The 17,138-nt window shown below is 38.9% G+C and overlaps 1 protein-coding gene across 1 annotated transcript; it reads left to right on the forward strand.

The window, feature by feature from the left end:
- Positions 1–199: 199 nt before the first annotated feature.
- LOC116296728 (kinesin-like protein KIF28) lies at positions 200–16,903 on the forward strand. The gene is given in 32 exon segments (XM_031704798.2): positions 200–495; positions 1,622–1,756; positions 1,758–1,817; positions 2,362–2,494; positions 2,565–2,644; positions 3,050–3,085; positions 3,602–3,680; positions 4,373–4,484; positions 4,790–4,897; positions 5,926–6,020; positions 6,141–6,179; positions 6,320–6,390; positions 6,525–6,585; positions 6,816–6,995; positions 7,716–7,750; positions 7,824–7,904; positions 8,130–8,244; positions 8,316–8,379; positions 9,174–9,302; positions 9,870–10,036; positions 11,160–11,245; positions 11,464–11,526; positions 11,887–12,021; positions 12,244–12,327; positions 12,473–12,535; positions 12,834–12,905; positions 12,983–13,051; positions 13,663–13,791; positions 13,908–14,096; positions 14,252–14,329; positions 15,730–15,786; positions 16,588–16,903. Coding segments are annotated over 32 exon segments (2,985 nt in total). The 5' UTR covers positions 200–453; the 3' UTR covers positions 16,726–16,903.
- The last annotated feature ends 235 nt before the right edge of the window (positions 16,904–17,138 follow it).

Consider the following 17,138-nt stretch of genomic DNA (forward strand, 5'->3'; position numbering starts at 1 on the left):
GGTGTGTGCAGGGGTATTGAACTAAAAGTGCCCTTGTTGATAAATATCCTACAAGATATAGGACCTGAATGGATTAAAATTAAATTGTTAGACTTTATTGTTTTCTTTCATATCGCACTTATAGTTTTCGATTTATTGTTGAATTCCTGTTTCACTAGGATTTTTTGGCTTTAATAAATTCATTTTAAATCGGACACACCATTTTAGGACCTCCAGGTCCCTTTCTTATTATTGTCTTCTTTGTAACTCATCCAAAAAGAATACAGGAGAACAACGAGACGCAAAGTGGAGCAAAAAAATATATTAACCCGAGCTGTAAAGCTTTAAATAAGCACCTGGATATGGAGTTGAAGGACTGTCAGCTTTCAAGGAAGTCTTCCAGGATGTAAAATCCCTCAAAGTCAAACAAAGTCTGAACTACACCGGAAAACAAGTCCCGACGACAGTAAAAACATGGCAGAAAACGTGCGAGTTGCAGTCAGAGTTCGACCTTTTATATCCTTTACGAAATGTTTTCTCATTTCTTTTTTTTATACAATTTACTTGGGAATGATTTAGTTAAGGGTAGTACATTGGGTATGGAAGGAACAAATATTCTTGTATTTTGATTTCTCGTACAGTAAGCTTATACGTATACGTACTATTCGTTCTAGTAGATTGAGCTTACTGTTTATTTTGCGTTCTGGTTCTTAGGCAACGACAAATGCACACTTTCTTTATCAATGACTAATTTTCAACTCTTAATACATCGTTTATTACTCTTAAAACTTTTTTCCTGGTTAAATTACGACATGAAATCTTTCAATCTTTCTTGGTTCATTTTCGTATTTTGCTGGTTGGCAAATGAATGTTATTTTCGTCGCTAAGCGAGGGCAAAAAAATTAAATATTCATACATTTAGTATTTTCTTACTTTTTATTATTGTGATTAGATGAATCTTCGGTACTGATATGATTTTGGCGAGAATTCTGAAATGTTATTGGAAATTAACGATGTAGTTTACTGTACAGTCTGGCATCGATTGACCCAATAATTCATCATCAAACAAGCTTACATTTGCCTTCAAATGTTCAATTTTGCTATGACGAGTATGACAGCTGACAGTCTGATTGAGACAGTAGACTTAACTGTTCCTTTTATCATTTAAACCTTTTATAAATCTTAACATTCTAAAAGGAATAAAATCATGTTCTTGTCGGAAAATTGTCTGAAAAAGAACAAATACATAACTTCTCAAAGATCTAGCTAAGAAAAATTTTGGTTGCGCTAAATACAAATATTGACAAGATTTAAAACGATTCAATCCACAGTAAGACAACAAAACGTTTTAATTGATACAGGAAGTATAGAAAAAATTAGACTGACAACAGTTTAAATTTTTTCTGGATGTGCTACTGGCTCCATGGCAAGAAAATTATGCTAATGGTATGCAAGACTACCATTGTTGCTTTTGAATTAAGCTTATTTACTCATCCTATTCAGACTCTTACTCCCACATTCCATCCTCTAATGGTCTCTGAATTTGAGAAAAAGGAATCGATGGTTGCTATAGAAACAGGTTTTTTATTTGTGAATTTATTATGAAATATAATGTGTATATATGGTCCTTAACATTTCATACAACAGTCGTGAAAAAGCTAGAAATGCCAAGCTCATCATCAATATGGTTGGAAATAATACAGAAATCAAGGATCCTGAAGCTCCCAATGCCGAACCTAAAAAATTTGCCTTTGATTTTAGCTACTGGTCACATGACTGCTTTTAAAGAGCAAGATAATGGCTACCTTGAGCCAACTGATCCTAAGTATGCTGATCAAGTAAGTTAAAAAAGCAATTGTGTATTTAGAGAGGGTTCATTTTTTATAGGGGAGGGGGGGGGGCAGTGGGATTCACCATAACCCATAAAAGAATTGTGACCCCCCTCTTTGTTGTTGCATAAAGAATTGTCTCCTTGCATGTTTTCAATCCTATTTATTGTAAAAGTGCAGAGATTTTTTTTGTGGCCCCCTCTCTTGAGCGTGTTCTTTAATAACTGCTCTCAAATCCTAGTGCTGCCCCACTCCCTGATAAAAAATATGAACCTGATTTTTTAATGACTCCACTCATGATCAAAGCCGTCGCCGCCCCCCTCTGCAATAAAAATAAACAGTCCCTTAACCCATACAGTCTTTCTTACTTTTCATGTTGACCTTGGAAAGACTTACATAATATGTCTATTAATTGGGGTGTTTTGATTGGATTATAAGCAGTAATCTCTTGCACTGTGATTTTACCTTTGAATATGCTGTTTCACAATTGTATGAATATCCAAATGAAAAAGTCACATTATTTTATATAATTATTGAAATTCGTATTTTACAGAAAATGGTCTTTGATGATTTGGGACAAGGTGTTTTGGCCAATGCATGGAAAGGCTACAACTGTTCCCTTTTTGCATATGGCCAGACAGGATCTGGAAAATCCTATTCTATGGTTGGATATGGTGCAAATAAAGGTAACAACAAATGCATAGAAGTTTCAATTTTTCACTCATGCAATTATAATTTCAGCATTTTTCATTACAGGAATAGTACCAATATTCTGTGAAACACTCTTTAAAGAAATTGATGAAAAAAAGAATAGTGGAGTAAAGGCAGAATTCCAGGTAACTACGATTTATTTGACAGTGAGTCAGCTCAATGGGATGCAATGTGAAGGTGCCTCTGGCAGCCACATATAGTTCATGAGAAGTGATTGAAAATTTTAGAAACAGCTAAAATGTGAATAAATTTTGCAAATGAATGGTGAAAAAACAATGCCTTCTTAATGCTACTATTTATTTAACTGAAATGGCAGTTATTATCAATGCATGGAAATGAGATGCAAATCAGACAACAAGCATTTTATTGACCTGATAGCCTCACTTGTATGATTCTTAAACAAAATGATATCTTATTGTGGGCTCAACCGTATTAAAAGCATACGCTGCTCAAATCTACTGGTACTTACAGAACTTGTAGTGAAATCCATTAAGATATTTCAATTATTCTACTTGGTTGCATTTTTACAGGTTGCACTGAGTATGCTGGAAATTTATAATGAACAGGTAACTTGATATGATAGTATAGGCCAAGCTTATATCAGGGCTACAAACAGCAGCTGCTAAATGGCAGGACATGATGATTGGCCAAATCAGACTGATTGACATGTGATTGGTTAAAGTGAATGTAAAGAAAACTAGCTTAAGTTGAGATGTACCAATAGGCCCTCCCTTTGCAGCTCAGTAATCACTTGCTGATTAATTCACTAAGAGAAAATGAATGAACATTTTGATTCCCATGGGTGAAATTTACTGGAGAGCAAACACACTTTCTACAACCTGTTTCGAGAGATCATAATAAATGTATTTCATAACGCACTGGTTACACATCGTTTCATTCAGTTCTTTATAGCTAAAAAGAATCACCAATTTAAAAGAAAAAGAAAAAATTTGCTCTACAGTACAACCACATGACGGCTAAATGCAAAGGGCCTATTTGTCCTCATATTGTCCCTTGACCAGCCATTATCTTTTGCCCTGTCATAGAATGAGAATGGACCTTGAGTTATATTTTATTCTTAGGTCAGAGATTTATTGAATCCTGCGAGTAACAAGAAGGGTGGATTAAAAGTCAGACAACACCCAAATAAAGGGTTTTATGGTATGAACACAACATGGCATGATAACTTTCTTATTTTTCCTATATGGATATGTAAAAAAACATTGAAATGGGTTTGAAGCGAAATGGATTCTGATAAGGAGCACTTGGGTGGCTTTCAACATTTAATTGGCTTTCTATATTAAGAGGCCAGGTCAAGACAATGGTTCGAATAGGGACCCTAACTAAAAACTATTTCTAGCCTACAGTGCATTCATTTCTGAAACTTGACTTTAGTTTTGAAGATACTTGAGAACACAATCCAGAATTTCACTTCTCAAGGTGTTGGGTATCAAATAACCCCAAGGGCGGATCCAGGGGTAGTAAAAGGGGTGACTAGTCACTTCCTTTTGCTCAAAATTCTCAGTATATCATTAGTAACAGTCACCCCCATTTTTCTTAAATTCCTGCTAAAACCTTTGTGTCAACCCCTTCTAAGATTCCTGGGTACCCCCATGAACCCCACCTTTCCTCTCTAAATCCGGTTTTCTATATTGACTGTGTTGCCTTATCCAGAACATTTGCAACTTGAATTTCATTCGACTATTTCATTTCAAAGTAATTCTACCAAGGTATGATTATAATGTATGCCCCTGCTTTTTCTGCCCTCTGACCAGCTTGTATTTGAAAGCAAATGTTCACTCCATCTCTCTTTTTTATCTAAGCAAAGACTTTCGTCATCTTGTTTTTCACAGTGGAAAGTCTTGTGACAGTACCTGTGAAAAGTTATGCAGACATTGACAACCGCATAGAAGAAGGCACTAAGAGTAGAACAGTAGCTGCCACAAACATGAATGCCACTAGCAGGTGATTGTTTTTGAATGGTGATTGCTGATAGGTTGCTTTGTATTGCTGAACAATCAAAAATGGATTTTCAGCACGCTCATTATTATTATGACGACCATAATTATTGCTTTGTTTCAGCTGAGTTGTTTTACCATTAAGCATTAACCTTTACCGCAATGCAATGCTTATCATGGCATAAGTAAGATTGGTAGAAAAACAAACCTCCACTTTCAAGGTCCTAGCGATGGGCCTGCATCTACTTTATTTTATGCAAAAATGTGTGTGTGTAAACATTGATATTAACTTTGCCTTCTTGTCATTTCCAGTCGGGCACACACTATTGTGGCCATCAACTTCAGTCAGAAAAGTAAAAATGAAGCAGGACAGAACATGACCAAGACATCTATAGTTAACTTGGTAGATCTTGCTGGAAGGTTAGTCAAAACAAGAGACCTGCGGTGCTTACCATTTAAACCAATCCATCAGGTTAGAAATTCATTCACTGAATTGGTAAGAATTAGAAAAGCAGGAAACTTTGACTTTCGAAAAATGGTACATGTGTCTACCGAAAGAACCAAAGAGTGCGGAAAAAGTGGATGCCTCAATCAGGAGACCTAGTTTTCTGGAACTTTTCGAACGGAATGATACATACCATTTGTTTTCCAACTGAATTTCCGGTTATTCCAGGTAAATGGTAAGCACCCCTATTCTATAGCCAACTCTTTTAACAATGTAATAATCCACCCTAAAAGCCGGCACACACAAGGGAGCTTGCTCTTGCAATGTACGCAACATGCTCGTGGGTAATCCTGGGTCATTTTGCTAGACCAGTACACACAAGGGAAACAACCCAATTGGAGCATGGGAACTAGTTATAAATCCAACAAATAAGCCAATTTGATTGGACAATTGGAGACAGGTTGTTGTGCGGCAATAAAAGTTTCAGCACACATGAGGGAGCTTGTTCCCGAAACACCATTCTGCAACAGATTTGCTCCTCAAGCTTGCTCCATCATATTTAACCATTTTGATGTGAGGGAGCAAAACCCGGGAGCAAAAGTTTTGTTGCACAACATTTTTTCTGCGTGAAATGTTGGTACAGACGAGGGAGCTTTGCTCCGGGAAGGAAAAATGATTGTGTAACACCAAATTCAATTGGATTTTTAAAACCCTTTTTCCCATGAGTGTCTATAAATAAGATGAGCTCCCTCTTTCCAGAAGGGTGGGAGGCTGGATCAAAATGTTGAGATTCAAGGTAGCTGCAAAGTAAGCTCTTTATATCAAAAAGTAGGAAAGTGAGAGAACATGGAGACAATTAACAAGCACCTCTCCCTATATATGACTGACACCAGGGGTCACGTGTATCATGGGTGAGAGTTTAGGGCAAGCAGTTCCACTGCTACGCTACTATTACATCCCAATCGAACATCCTGGCTAACGTTTTCCTTCATTTACAACACAGTGAACGTGCTGAATCCACTGGTGCTACAGGGGACAGACTGAAAGAAGGTTCTGCCATCAATCAATCGCTATCAATGTTGGGAAACTGCATCAAAGGTTAATACTTGTTCTTATAATTTACAGTTAAAAAAGTGTGTTGATGTTTTCTTTATTTTAGTACACGTTCTGTAATTCCTTGATCAATAGTTAATGTTTTTCTTTTGGTTTTGCTTTCAGCCTTGGCTGATCAAAGTTCAGGAAAAAAGAATATTCTAGGTAAGTTGAACATTACGACTGAACTCAAAAATAATTTTTCAAATATACAATCTTCTACTGCTTTTTTAGTTGAAGTGCTCTTGATCATGATCTTGTTCATGTTAATAGAAAAAGTGCAACCTTTTTTTTTTTTTTTCTAGTTCCGTTTCGTGATTCAGTCCTAACAAAATTGCTCAAAAATGCTCTTGGAGGCAACAGCAAAACAATAATGGTATGTCAGTGATGGCCAGTTTTTAAGCCATTTTTTTAAGGTTTAGGTAGGAAAAGTGTACTTGAATGTTTTCTATGCGTTTCATTCTGCTCAGTCTAGTCATAGTTAATTCATATATTACGTTTTTAAAACAGATAGCTGCACTCAGTCCTGCCGATATTAATTATGAAGAAACTCTTTCAACCTTGAGGTTTGGTAAGTTTTCCCCGATAGTTTTTACAGAGAGAAACCTATCTTTTTTAATGTAAATTGCAGAAAATTGGATGAAAATACTTTTGTTTTAGCTTCTTGACTGAACAAGAATCATTAAATTGTATTCAGAGTAGATGCGAAAAAAATGTATTGTAATATCGTAATCTTGTTTTCCAAAAAGTTAGAAAATGAAAGTATATTAATTAATAAGTCTTTATTCAAACTATACACAGCTGACCGAGCAAAAGCCATTAAAACGAAAGCCGTCGTGAACGAAAGCCCAACTGACAAACTGATCCGTGAGCTGAGAGAAGAGAATGCACGACTAATGGAACAGATTAAAAAGGGAGGTGTAGTGTACGTCCAGGGGGAGGCACCTGAACAGCAGCAGCCAGGTGGACCGTCAGAAGAAGGTATGTTAGTTGGCACTCTCTTTAGAAGGGTGAGGGAGTGACCCTCCCTCCCACAACTGAAGCGTATTGTAAAACGGAAAGAATTAGACTGAGGCAGCCAGCTTTCTTCAATTTTCTAAGAGCATATAGCCTCCAATTGGCTTTCTTACTTACATAGCGGTATTGCAATTGCCTTTCAAATCTGGGGTCTCAGGTTCAATTCCTGAACTCGGCATCACATGTGAGTAGAGTTTGTTGGATCTCCTTTGATTCGAGGGGTTTTCTCCAGGTTTTCGAGTTTTCCTCCGACCATAAAACGTAACACGCTAAATTTCAAATCGATGTGCGAGTCAGCCGTGCCCTGACTTTGATCAGCCCAAAGGCTGTTTCAGGGTTCGATCTGTGAGTTTGCCGCGTACTGCCTGACCTAGATCAGTTTTAGGGTATCCATAAAATTCGAATGTTTTTAACGTGACCTGTAGGGTACATATACAGTGGAAAACAATACCATGAACACCGTTGGTCTGCTCTAAAAACTGTCTAACCTTCACATCTAAAATCCATAAAGCAGCCAAAAAGCAGAGTTCTTTTTGAAAATCTCCAATCACGTGCGATTGAATTTTTACAAAACATGGCTTGAAAACAATATTGGAATTCACTTTTAAACTTAACAGTTATTTGAGCATTGTTAGCTCGAGACATTTTGGTAGTTTCAAATTATTTTTATTATTTGACTTTTAGAAATGGAGGAAATGAAGAAAGAGATGGAAGAACAGGTAGGAATGAAACTTCTTTATTCTAGTTGGGTTAAACACTAGCCTAATGGTGAATGCCACTTTCTATGTACAGTTAAAAAGGAATCAAATGGAGATGGAACAAATGGAGAAATCGTGGAAGGAAAGACTATTGGAAACAGAGGCAGCATACAAGGTCAGTACTTGATAATGAAATTTTGGGGTTTGTCAGAACACTCGAGAAGTTTCGAGAAGCACTCTGCTACGCATCGTGTTCCTCCTAACACTTCTCTCGTGTTCTGCCAACCCCGCGTGCTTTATGACTGCACACAGCACGCGCGCGCGTTTTCTATTTCTTCATTTCATCTGCGAATATCGGAGGAAAATAAATTGCTGACAAATCATTTGATTTTTGTACAAGGCGAAAGAAGAGGAGGAGAAGAGAGAAAAAGAGATGCGTATTACTACTCCGCACTTCTGGAACTTGAACGAGGATCCTCAGCTGTCGAACATGATAGTTCACTTCATTAAACCAGGTCGGTAGAGATTGTAGGGTTTAGGAGTCTAGTTAGGCACCAGCATTAACGACGTTCAATTTATGTTCAAGGTACACAAAGAATTGGTAATCGTAAAGCTGACCCACCTGCTGATATAACACTGAGCGGTCTGAGGTAAGGATAACATTAACAAACTTGCGCACTTCAGGTTGTGATGACATTTCTCGTCGCGCACTATAATACGATAAATGTCCAAACATCTGCATTTCATATCGCGCTACTTTAAAGGCTTGGACAGCTGGTGCGCGTAACGTACGATTGAAAAGTTGGACGAACGGTCCAATTTTGTGGGTTACATTTGTACCTTGTGTCCTGGCTTGGAAGAATCCTGAGGAGTGGTGCACCTATAGCACGCAAATATCTGAGCAACGGTATAGTAATAAAATCCCTCTTAGCAGCCGTTTCCATGCAACGTAACCAAGCAAAAAAACGCAAAGTATTCAAGCTCGCACTAAACTAAAATGATTAAATCTCATTACCAAAAACGCCTACAGAAAAACTAAATCGGGTGAAACTTGTTGCGCGTGACATTGTAGAAAGATCGATTGTATTTACGGCATGATTCGTGTGCGTGACGGTTGAAAAGATGAAGATATGGTACAAATTTAAGCGTCACACTAGTCTGCATCCATTGTTTTTTCTGTTTATTTTTGATACAAATCATCGCGGGCGTGCAAAAATGCATGGGAATGAAATAAAAGTGCGCTGTACTGAGATTGCGCGCGAAAATCAATAAACACAATTGTTAAAATTGGGTCCAGTTGTGGACTACGGTTACATAAGTGTTTGATTGCACGAGGGTTGGTCTCCAGTGGAAGACCTTGAATAGATTTACACTGAAATCCTGATGCTCCATATATGTAATACACAATGGTTGGTTAATGTATTTGGTCTACATTTTTCTGTAGTATTTTACCAGATCACGGTTCTCTCAAGTGTGAAAATACTACCATTAAAATCAAGCCCTCTAAGAACGCAAAGCTGACAATCAATGGAAAGCCGTGCACAGAAGAAAAAGAACTACATCATAATGATAGGTAAGAAACAAATTGTAAGCTCTCAAAATTGCGCGGGTGAGACGATACAGGGGTAAACCTGTGGTTGTGCGCGTATTTTGTACGTCAATCAAACAGCGTTGTCCTAGCTGTATCTCTTTACGATTTGATTGAGCATTTACAGCAAACTATAACAACTGTGCCACAGGGCACAGAGGTAAGACCTGTGGTTGTGCGCGTATGTTGTCCGTCAAACACGTTTGTGCCAGCAGTTTCGTTGAACGTTTGCGCACGTTATTTCCTTGGAAAGATTAACCTGGAAAGTGTGACTAGGTATAGACGTCGAAACCCGTATACAACTAAATTTCATTTTAGTCCTTCCCACCGTTGAAAATTGCGTTTATACGTTTCTTTGCGCATTAGATCATATATTTTAATGAATTTGCGCTATATTAAGTAATAAAATTATTATCATTATTTATTATTATTATTATTATTATTATTATCATTATTATTATTATTATTTGTGCTGCTAGGAGCAGCATAATGTCACTAAAACTATTATATATTCTAAGAAGAAGCTTCTACTTTATTACTTTGTTTGTTTAGAGTCATGTTCGGATCCAGTAACCTGTTTGTAGTGCACCACCCTACAGAACTGGACAAAGCCATCCAGTCAGGAGGCAAAGTAGAAAAGATCACCTTTGATATGGCACAGGAAGAGATCGCACAGAACTCTGGCTTCAACATGGACAAGACTGGAGGAAAATCAAATGGTAAGTTAGGATCTTGAACATTCGTACAGTGCGCTTTCCTACCATTTCACTCCATACGCGGTAGCTTTTCTGATGTTCTTCCTTGTGTCTATCAGATTTGCTTTGTCAGTAGGGCAGTTTTCGTATGACTGTGTGAACAATAAGTGCACGTAATATGCATACGTGATTGTAGCGATCCAATATCCAATATTGGTTGAACAGTAATTGTGCGTGCTTTATTGGTTTAAGAGATTTTGAAAGACAGTTTCATAGTCATGACAACCGAAACTCCGTCGGCTCAATTGACTGAGTACCGGACTTTCGTGCGGGAGGTCATGGTTCGAGTCCCAGCCGGACCAACACTCAGGGTCTCAAAATAACTGAGGAGAAAGTGCTGCCTTTGTAATAACAACTACAAATGGTTAGACTTTCGAGTGGCTCGATGACCTCTTTAAATGGCGGACCCGTCTCTCCACGCTTCCTCATTACTAACCAATATCGGAGCACGTAAAAGAACCAATGAGGACATAAAGAAACCCTGGCAGTGACCACCATTATTGCCTACACCTCATACTAACCACCTCATCTCTCATGATTGTAATTTGCATAAAAAGGCAAACTGGCATTCACAACTCAATGTAAAGCACCTTCGATTATATCTATATAGAAAGGGCGCTATATAAATAATGAATCATGAAGAAATAGAAAACACGCGCGTGTGCAGTGTGCAGTTATAAAGCACGCGGGGATTGGTAGAACACGAGAGAAGTGTTAGGAGAAGCACAAAGCGTAGCGGAGTGTTTCTCGACACTTTTCGAGTGTTCTGCCAATCTCCAAGTGCTTTATAACTTCACACAGCACAGCAAGCAAGTTTTTTATTCCTTTTATATAATACAAATTACGTAAATGACGAAACTGAAAGTGCGCGCGCGTGGAATGTGCTCTCATAATGCACGCGCTTCAAACCAATCAGAACGCGAGATTTAGAGCAGTTATTTTATAATAATCCATAATTCATTCCTAAGCATTTCACAGGTGGAATAGCAGCACACTACAAAATTGGCTCATAAAATCTTTAGGAAAGAGTCGGATTAAAAAATCGCAATTTTTAGGGGAATGTCTAAAGCATAGGTTGTTTTATCAGATGAATTGCTGCTGCAAGAGGATCTTGTGAAGCTCGTCCCTATGGTAAACGAAGCGAATGCAATGGGTGAAGAACTGGGAAAGAAGGTGAGAATCATTTATAACAATGGAAATGTATGATTCAGATAGATCACTGACGTAGAAAGTTCAGTCTATCTGTTGTAATGATGATCGATGACAATCAGCGGTACATCTAGTTTGGACTGCGTCGATGTGTCGAATCAAACAAGTCGGATTTACAGATGATGATAATGATTATTGTTATGGCGATGATTTAATCTTATTGTATTTTTCTTTTGAAATAGGTTAAGTTTGAACTCATGCTTATCTCGCCGCAATCAAGAGGATTAAAGGAAGGCAGAACCGAGGTTAATTTTGCATTATCGATAAGAATAAAGAAGATAAGATTTTACGAGTGTTAAAAATCATGGCGCATGTCATGTCCTGACTTTGATCAGCCTAGATGTTGTTTCAGGGTTCGATCTGTGAATTAGCCGTGCCCTGACTTAGATAAGCCCAGAGGTTGTTTTAGGGTGTGATCTGTGAGTTAACTGTGCCCTGACTTAGATCAGCTCAGAGGTTGTTTCAGGGTTTGATCAGTGAGTTAACTGTGCCCTGACTTTGATCAGCCCAGAAGTCGTTCCATGTTACAGAAGACTCTGATGGTCAGTATGCTACTAACTTTGTTATTGACTGACTTCTGCTTTTGTTTGACTTTGTTTGTTCAGGTGAAGGTAAAGATGAAAAGCACCGTGGATGATGCGGAGTGGGTTTGGGACCGGAACAAGTTTTCTAACCGGAAGTACCTGATGCAGGAAATGTATCAGAATTATGTTGAAGGAGAGGAGTGGGACAAACCAAAGGTAACTGTGATTTGAGGTAACGGGGGCACGATAATACTAAGTGGGAAGTCAAAGGGACATCGATCCCAAATACTGAAGATGAATCCTGCACTGCCCTGCCCTGCACTGCCCTGCCCTGCACTGCCCTGCCCTGCAAATATTAATTCCCATTTCATTCCCATTTTATCAAGATTTTGGTTTGAATGGATAGCATTCTGATTCATTTCTTCTTGGTCGATTTAGGAGGAAGATCCGTTCTGGGAGCCTGATGATGTAGACGTTATGATTGGATCTGTACAGGTTTACCTGCAGAGCTTGGCGTACAAAGTGAGTAGAGCTATTCTTTTAAGTAATGAGTGAGGAAAGGGGAGGGGGGGACTCGGAACCAACAGAACCGCGCCCCCAGATCTGCCCCTGGTTTGAAATGTACTACTTTATATATATTTTTAACAATGCGCGTTATTTTGATTAGATTGAGTTAGAAGAAAATCTGGCCATCACTGACCATCGCGGTGACGACAAGGGCACGCTGCAGGTATACCGGTGATAAAACGTATATGCATGCAGTGAAAGCTGCGTTTAGAATGAGAAGAAGTATCTTTATAGATAATAAAGGGAGATGGAAGCGAGAGAAAGGGGAGAAAAAGAAAGGGAGGGAAGTGAAAGGAAGAGAAGTGAAGGGAAGTGAAGTGACGGGAGGGAAGGGAAGAGAAGAGAAGAGAAGAGAAAAAGGGAGAGTAACCCCATAACCCCATCTCCGAATGCCAAGCTTCGCAGTCAGATGAGGACTAAGCCAATATATCTGCAATGTATATTAAATGTTTCATTCATAGGTTGAGATTTTCCCCTGTGATGATAAGGGAAATGAAGACAATGATGATTTCGTTGAGGAACCAGAGGAATTGGTGAGCAACATTTACATAACACGTGGCGGTCCAGTTGAAATGACGATACCTAATGCAAGTGCTCACTTTTATTTTAGGTTGGCAAGAATTTGTATTTTAATTTTAAAATTCCTTCGGCTCGAGGTCTCCCGCACCGGTTTTCCAAGGTACGATATATTACCCGCTTTTAGGGAGGTTTTAATGTTCATATGCGGCGAAGCGGTCTCATTGTGTGTACGAGGTAACACCGGCAATATACAAAAAGTTCTTTTATAGGTAATATACCCAAATATGATAACTACCCCCCGCCCGCCGCCGCCTCATTTCCAGTCTTACCCTGCAAGTAGAGTCAACTCGCAGGCTAACCACTCAGATAAAAACGCTAGCGCTTTGTCTCATCTTTTGCCGCGCTGTCACTGTCTTGAGGACAGAGTGTTTCTATTGGTAGAATCAAATAAGATTATTCATGTTTTCCTTTTATCTGAGTGGTTAGCCTGTGGTCCACCGTAAAACGTTCTGTTTGCACGACTTCCACAGTTAAATCCCAAATTGCTTTAGAAGTTTCTACGATAAATAATAATGGGCTGTTCTTATATAGCATATTTAACATTGTCTCGGTGCGCTTTACATTTATGACCAGTGGAGGACTTTACGGGCTGCGTATTAAGGCGCTATTAGCAGCCGTGCAGCTTACAATCATGAGTGATTTGTTAGTACATTAGTGTTATGCCTTCAAAGGGTAATCGCGTAATCTGGTCGTTTGTCTTGGTTTTCTTAGGGTCAAACATATTGTAGTTTCAAGTTCTATCTGGATAAACAAGCCTCGTCAACTGGAACTATTGAGAACACAATTAATCCAAACTTTGGTTACAACAAGAGATTCTCGTATTCGCCAGTAACAAAGCAGGTAAGAGGTACTGGTCCGTCCGTCCGTCCGTCCGTCCGTCCGTCCGTCCGTCCGTCCGTCCGTCCGTCCGTCCGTCCGTTCGTTTGTTTGTTTATTTACTTATTCATTTATTTCAGTTTCTAGATTATTTACAAAACCAGCCACTAGTAATCGAAGTATGGGGTAAGCAGAGAGGTCGTAAAGTAAGCAAAGTAGAACAGCCCGGTCCTAAACCAGTACCCAACAAAACTACCCCACCACAGAATACACAGACACCGCAACAGCCCGCTAATGGTGGACCACTAGCACATAGGACACCTTCTTTGGTAAGAAAGTCTCAACGGATAAACCACAAGCTCTTTCTAATGCAGGCCTGCATGCCGAGTGGGAGAATAGGGCGGTAACGCATGCTGCGTCTATAGTTATCTGGATCGTACAATATGATCAAACCGCTCTTATTCATTATTTGTATTACTTTCAGACTAATGAAGAGCAGCGTGCACGTGATCTGCAGATGACAAAATCTATTAAACGAGCTGATCGTTCAGAGAAAAAACTGGTTAGTATGAATGGTTATTGCTGTTTACATTCCTATCTTGTCTTATGAAAAAAACAAGACAAGACATGATAAGAATAATAGGGACCTTAAGCTGTAGGACGGCAACGTGGGCGACAACGTCGGCGAAATTGAAGCGCTTCAACCTTCTATTGTATTATTATTTCGTGTTTACCTAGTATTTTACTCAATAACCATCCCCGTTTTAGAGTGAAATGTCGTCTTTTGGGAGCGCTTTACTTATAACGAAAATCAGCAAAGATAAGCTTTTGGCGTAGCCGTTCTCTTTAGTACGTAAAAATAGGACATTTCACGTCTTACTTTCAGCATAAGACGGCAATGATGCACAGTATTTCGTACATTCCAATGAGTATCTATTGAATAGCGCAATTAGTGCTATTGTATGTTTGCCGTCGTCGTCGTCGTTGCCGTCCTGCAGCTTAAGGTCCCTAATACTAGGGGCTAAGTGATTCTAGGTCTTGTTCTGGCATCGAATGCAATGCCGGGGCTGAGAAAATAGTCTTTGTTGTTAGGAGCCGTATGCTTGGATATTTTGCAGTGGGCTTTTGGCTTTGTGAATAGGTGTTTTGTATTCTTGGGGTGCATCTTACGTCATAGGCGCCATGTTGGTTGCCTTGACATCACATTAGGCGTTTTTATTGCTAGATCAACCAAGATGGCGGCTGTCTTATTGTTATTCATATCTCAAAAGATTTTTTCGGTCAGGTGGTTACACTACAACAGTTAGTAGAAACTCGACATATCGCGGGCCATGTGGGTTGATACCACTTCTTGAGCTTGACCATAATAGCTATGAAAACCAGCAGTTCTTTTAGGTCCCGTCCACAAGTACCCGGAAATTTTTGTATCCGCAATTTTTTTTTTTTTTTTTTTTTTTTTTTTAAATTTTCGAATACGATGACGTAAACACGATTTTGCGCATGCTCAATAAGAAAAACTATCCGTCAAAGGGACTAGGCACTAGCGTGCATCAGGGCGGATCATGAAATTTCCGAATACGTGTGGACAGTGAAAACGATTCGAAAACGATTCGAATACGCTGGGTGTGGACGCGAACATTTTCGTATCCGCAAAAAAAACAACAAAAAAAACACATTTTGCGGATGCAAAAATTTCCGGTTGCGTGTGGACGGGGCCTTATACTTTCAATTCCGTATCAACTGAATGGATCTTTGTGTATGAGAATAAATATGAAATATATATTTGTACTCCGGTTGTAGCGTATCAAATTAAGTTGATCCTCGCAGTATATGAAGCAACTTATGCAGCTACAAATCGAAAGACTCAGAAAAAATTCTGAGTCTTGAATGGATCTCTTTAACCGAATTACATCAAGCTTGAAACTATAACTTACTAAATGCATGCTGTCCTTGTTTTTACAGAAAAAGATTCGAGAGATGGTAGAACAAGCCAAGAAAAACAACAATACAGCTATACCAGTAAGTAACTTGACTTGATTGCTTTCATTTTCCTGGCCTGTGCATCTCCTCTCTATTCTCTCCGTCCGACGCCAACCAGGAATAATAGCTTTTCCAGCCTATAGAGACCACTTTCAACAAATTCCAGGGTAACTCAATTTTGAGAAAAATTAATATTTTTTAATGCTCAAGAGAGTAAAAGTCATTGTTCTGTTGTCAAAATTTTACCACCAGTTTTTACCACCAGTATATCTGTCACTAGTCAAATCCAACTTGTGGTCTATCATCAATGGTGCGTTCTGATTGGATGAGCTACTACTAGGCTATAAGTCATCAGTAGTCTACTAGCGAAATTGTGCTGGCTTTGAAAACTGGCAATACATTCAATTTAACTTGAATTTAAAACTTGTTTGCATCTATATATTTGACCGACTATTTAGATTTGACTAAAACAATTAGCCCCTCTCGCCCTCATAACCTATGAGTCAATAGCCCATTCGTTCTCGAAGACTAATTGCTAATTATTGCAAGGGGTCTATATAGGCACAGGATGGAAGGACCTCCCTTTACCATCACTATAGAGCGTTTTCACTCACATGAGAAGGCAGCCATAAACAATAGAAACTTTCTGCACAGTATTTGCATAAAAATAGAGTTCAATTCCCGGAGGATAGAAAATGTATTGTTTTGGTACCCCATAATGGCCGCTGTGACGTCATGTGAAAATGCTCTATATCTGTTATTATTGCAAACCAAAGATTCTTGAAATGAATTACGCTTCAATTGTTCTAAATAACCTCCTCGTGTTGTTTTTGTATCGAGGTGTCGGAGATTGAAGACATACTTAACGGAGGAGAGGGTGACAAGTTCAAAGCAACCGCTAGTATTGTCATGACAACAAACAAAGCAGCTGCAGAAAATGACGGCAAAGTAACCAGCGCGGCTTGTGTCGTCCAATGAGCAATCAGCTTGTTTTGTCCAATAAGCAATCAGCTTGTATTGTTCAATGAGCATTAAGATTCATCTGGTGTGCGTCTAGTGAGTATTCAACTGGAGTGTCCAATGAGAAAACGGCTACTTTTTATCTAATTAGCATTCTATTTGTGTTGTGTTATCCAATAATTATACAGCTCGTATTTCCATCTTTTTTTTCTTTTTTTGGGGGGGGGGGGGGGGGGTGAGGGGGATAGCTGGTGTTGTCAAATAAGAAACACCTTTTGTTATCCAAATACCATTCAGCAGTTTTCATTTGTCATTAAGTGGGGATTTATTGCGTTGCCCAATAATGTATGAATTTCATGCAACTGATAAGTTGCAAGCATTCCCAAAAGAGTCAAAGACAAGAACATGGCGGCCATTGTGGTGCCGTTAAC

This window comes from Actinia tenebrosa, unplaced genomic scaffold (genome assembly GCF_029948245.1).
Source record: "Actinia tenebrosa isolate PJP-AT-01 unplaced genomic scaffold, QUT_ActTen_1.0 PGA_scaffold4__44_contigs__length_22323623, whole genome shotgun sequence".
In the NCBI taxonomy this organism is placed as follows: Eukaryota; Metazoa; Cnidaria; class Anthozoa; order Actiniaria; family Actiniidae; genus Actinia; species Actinia tenebrosa.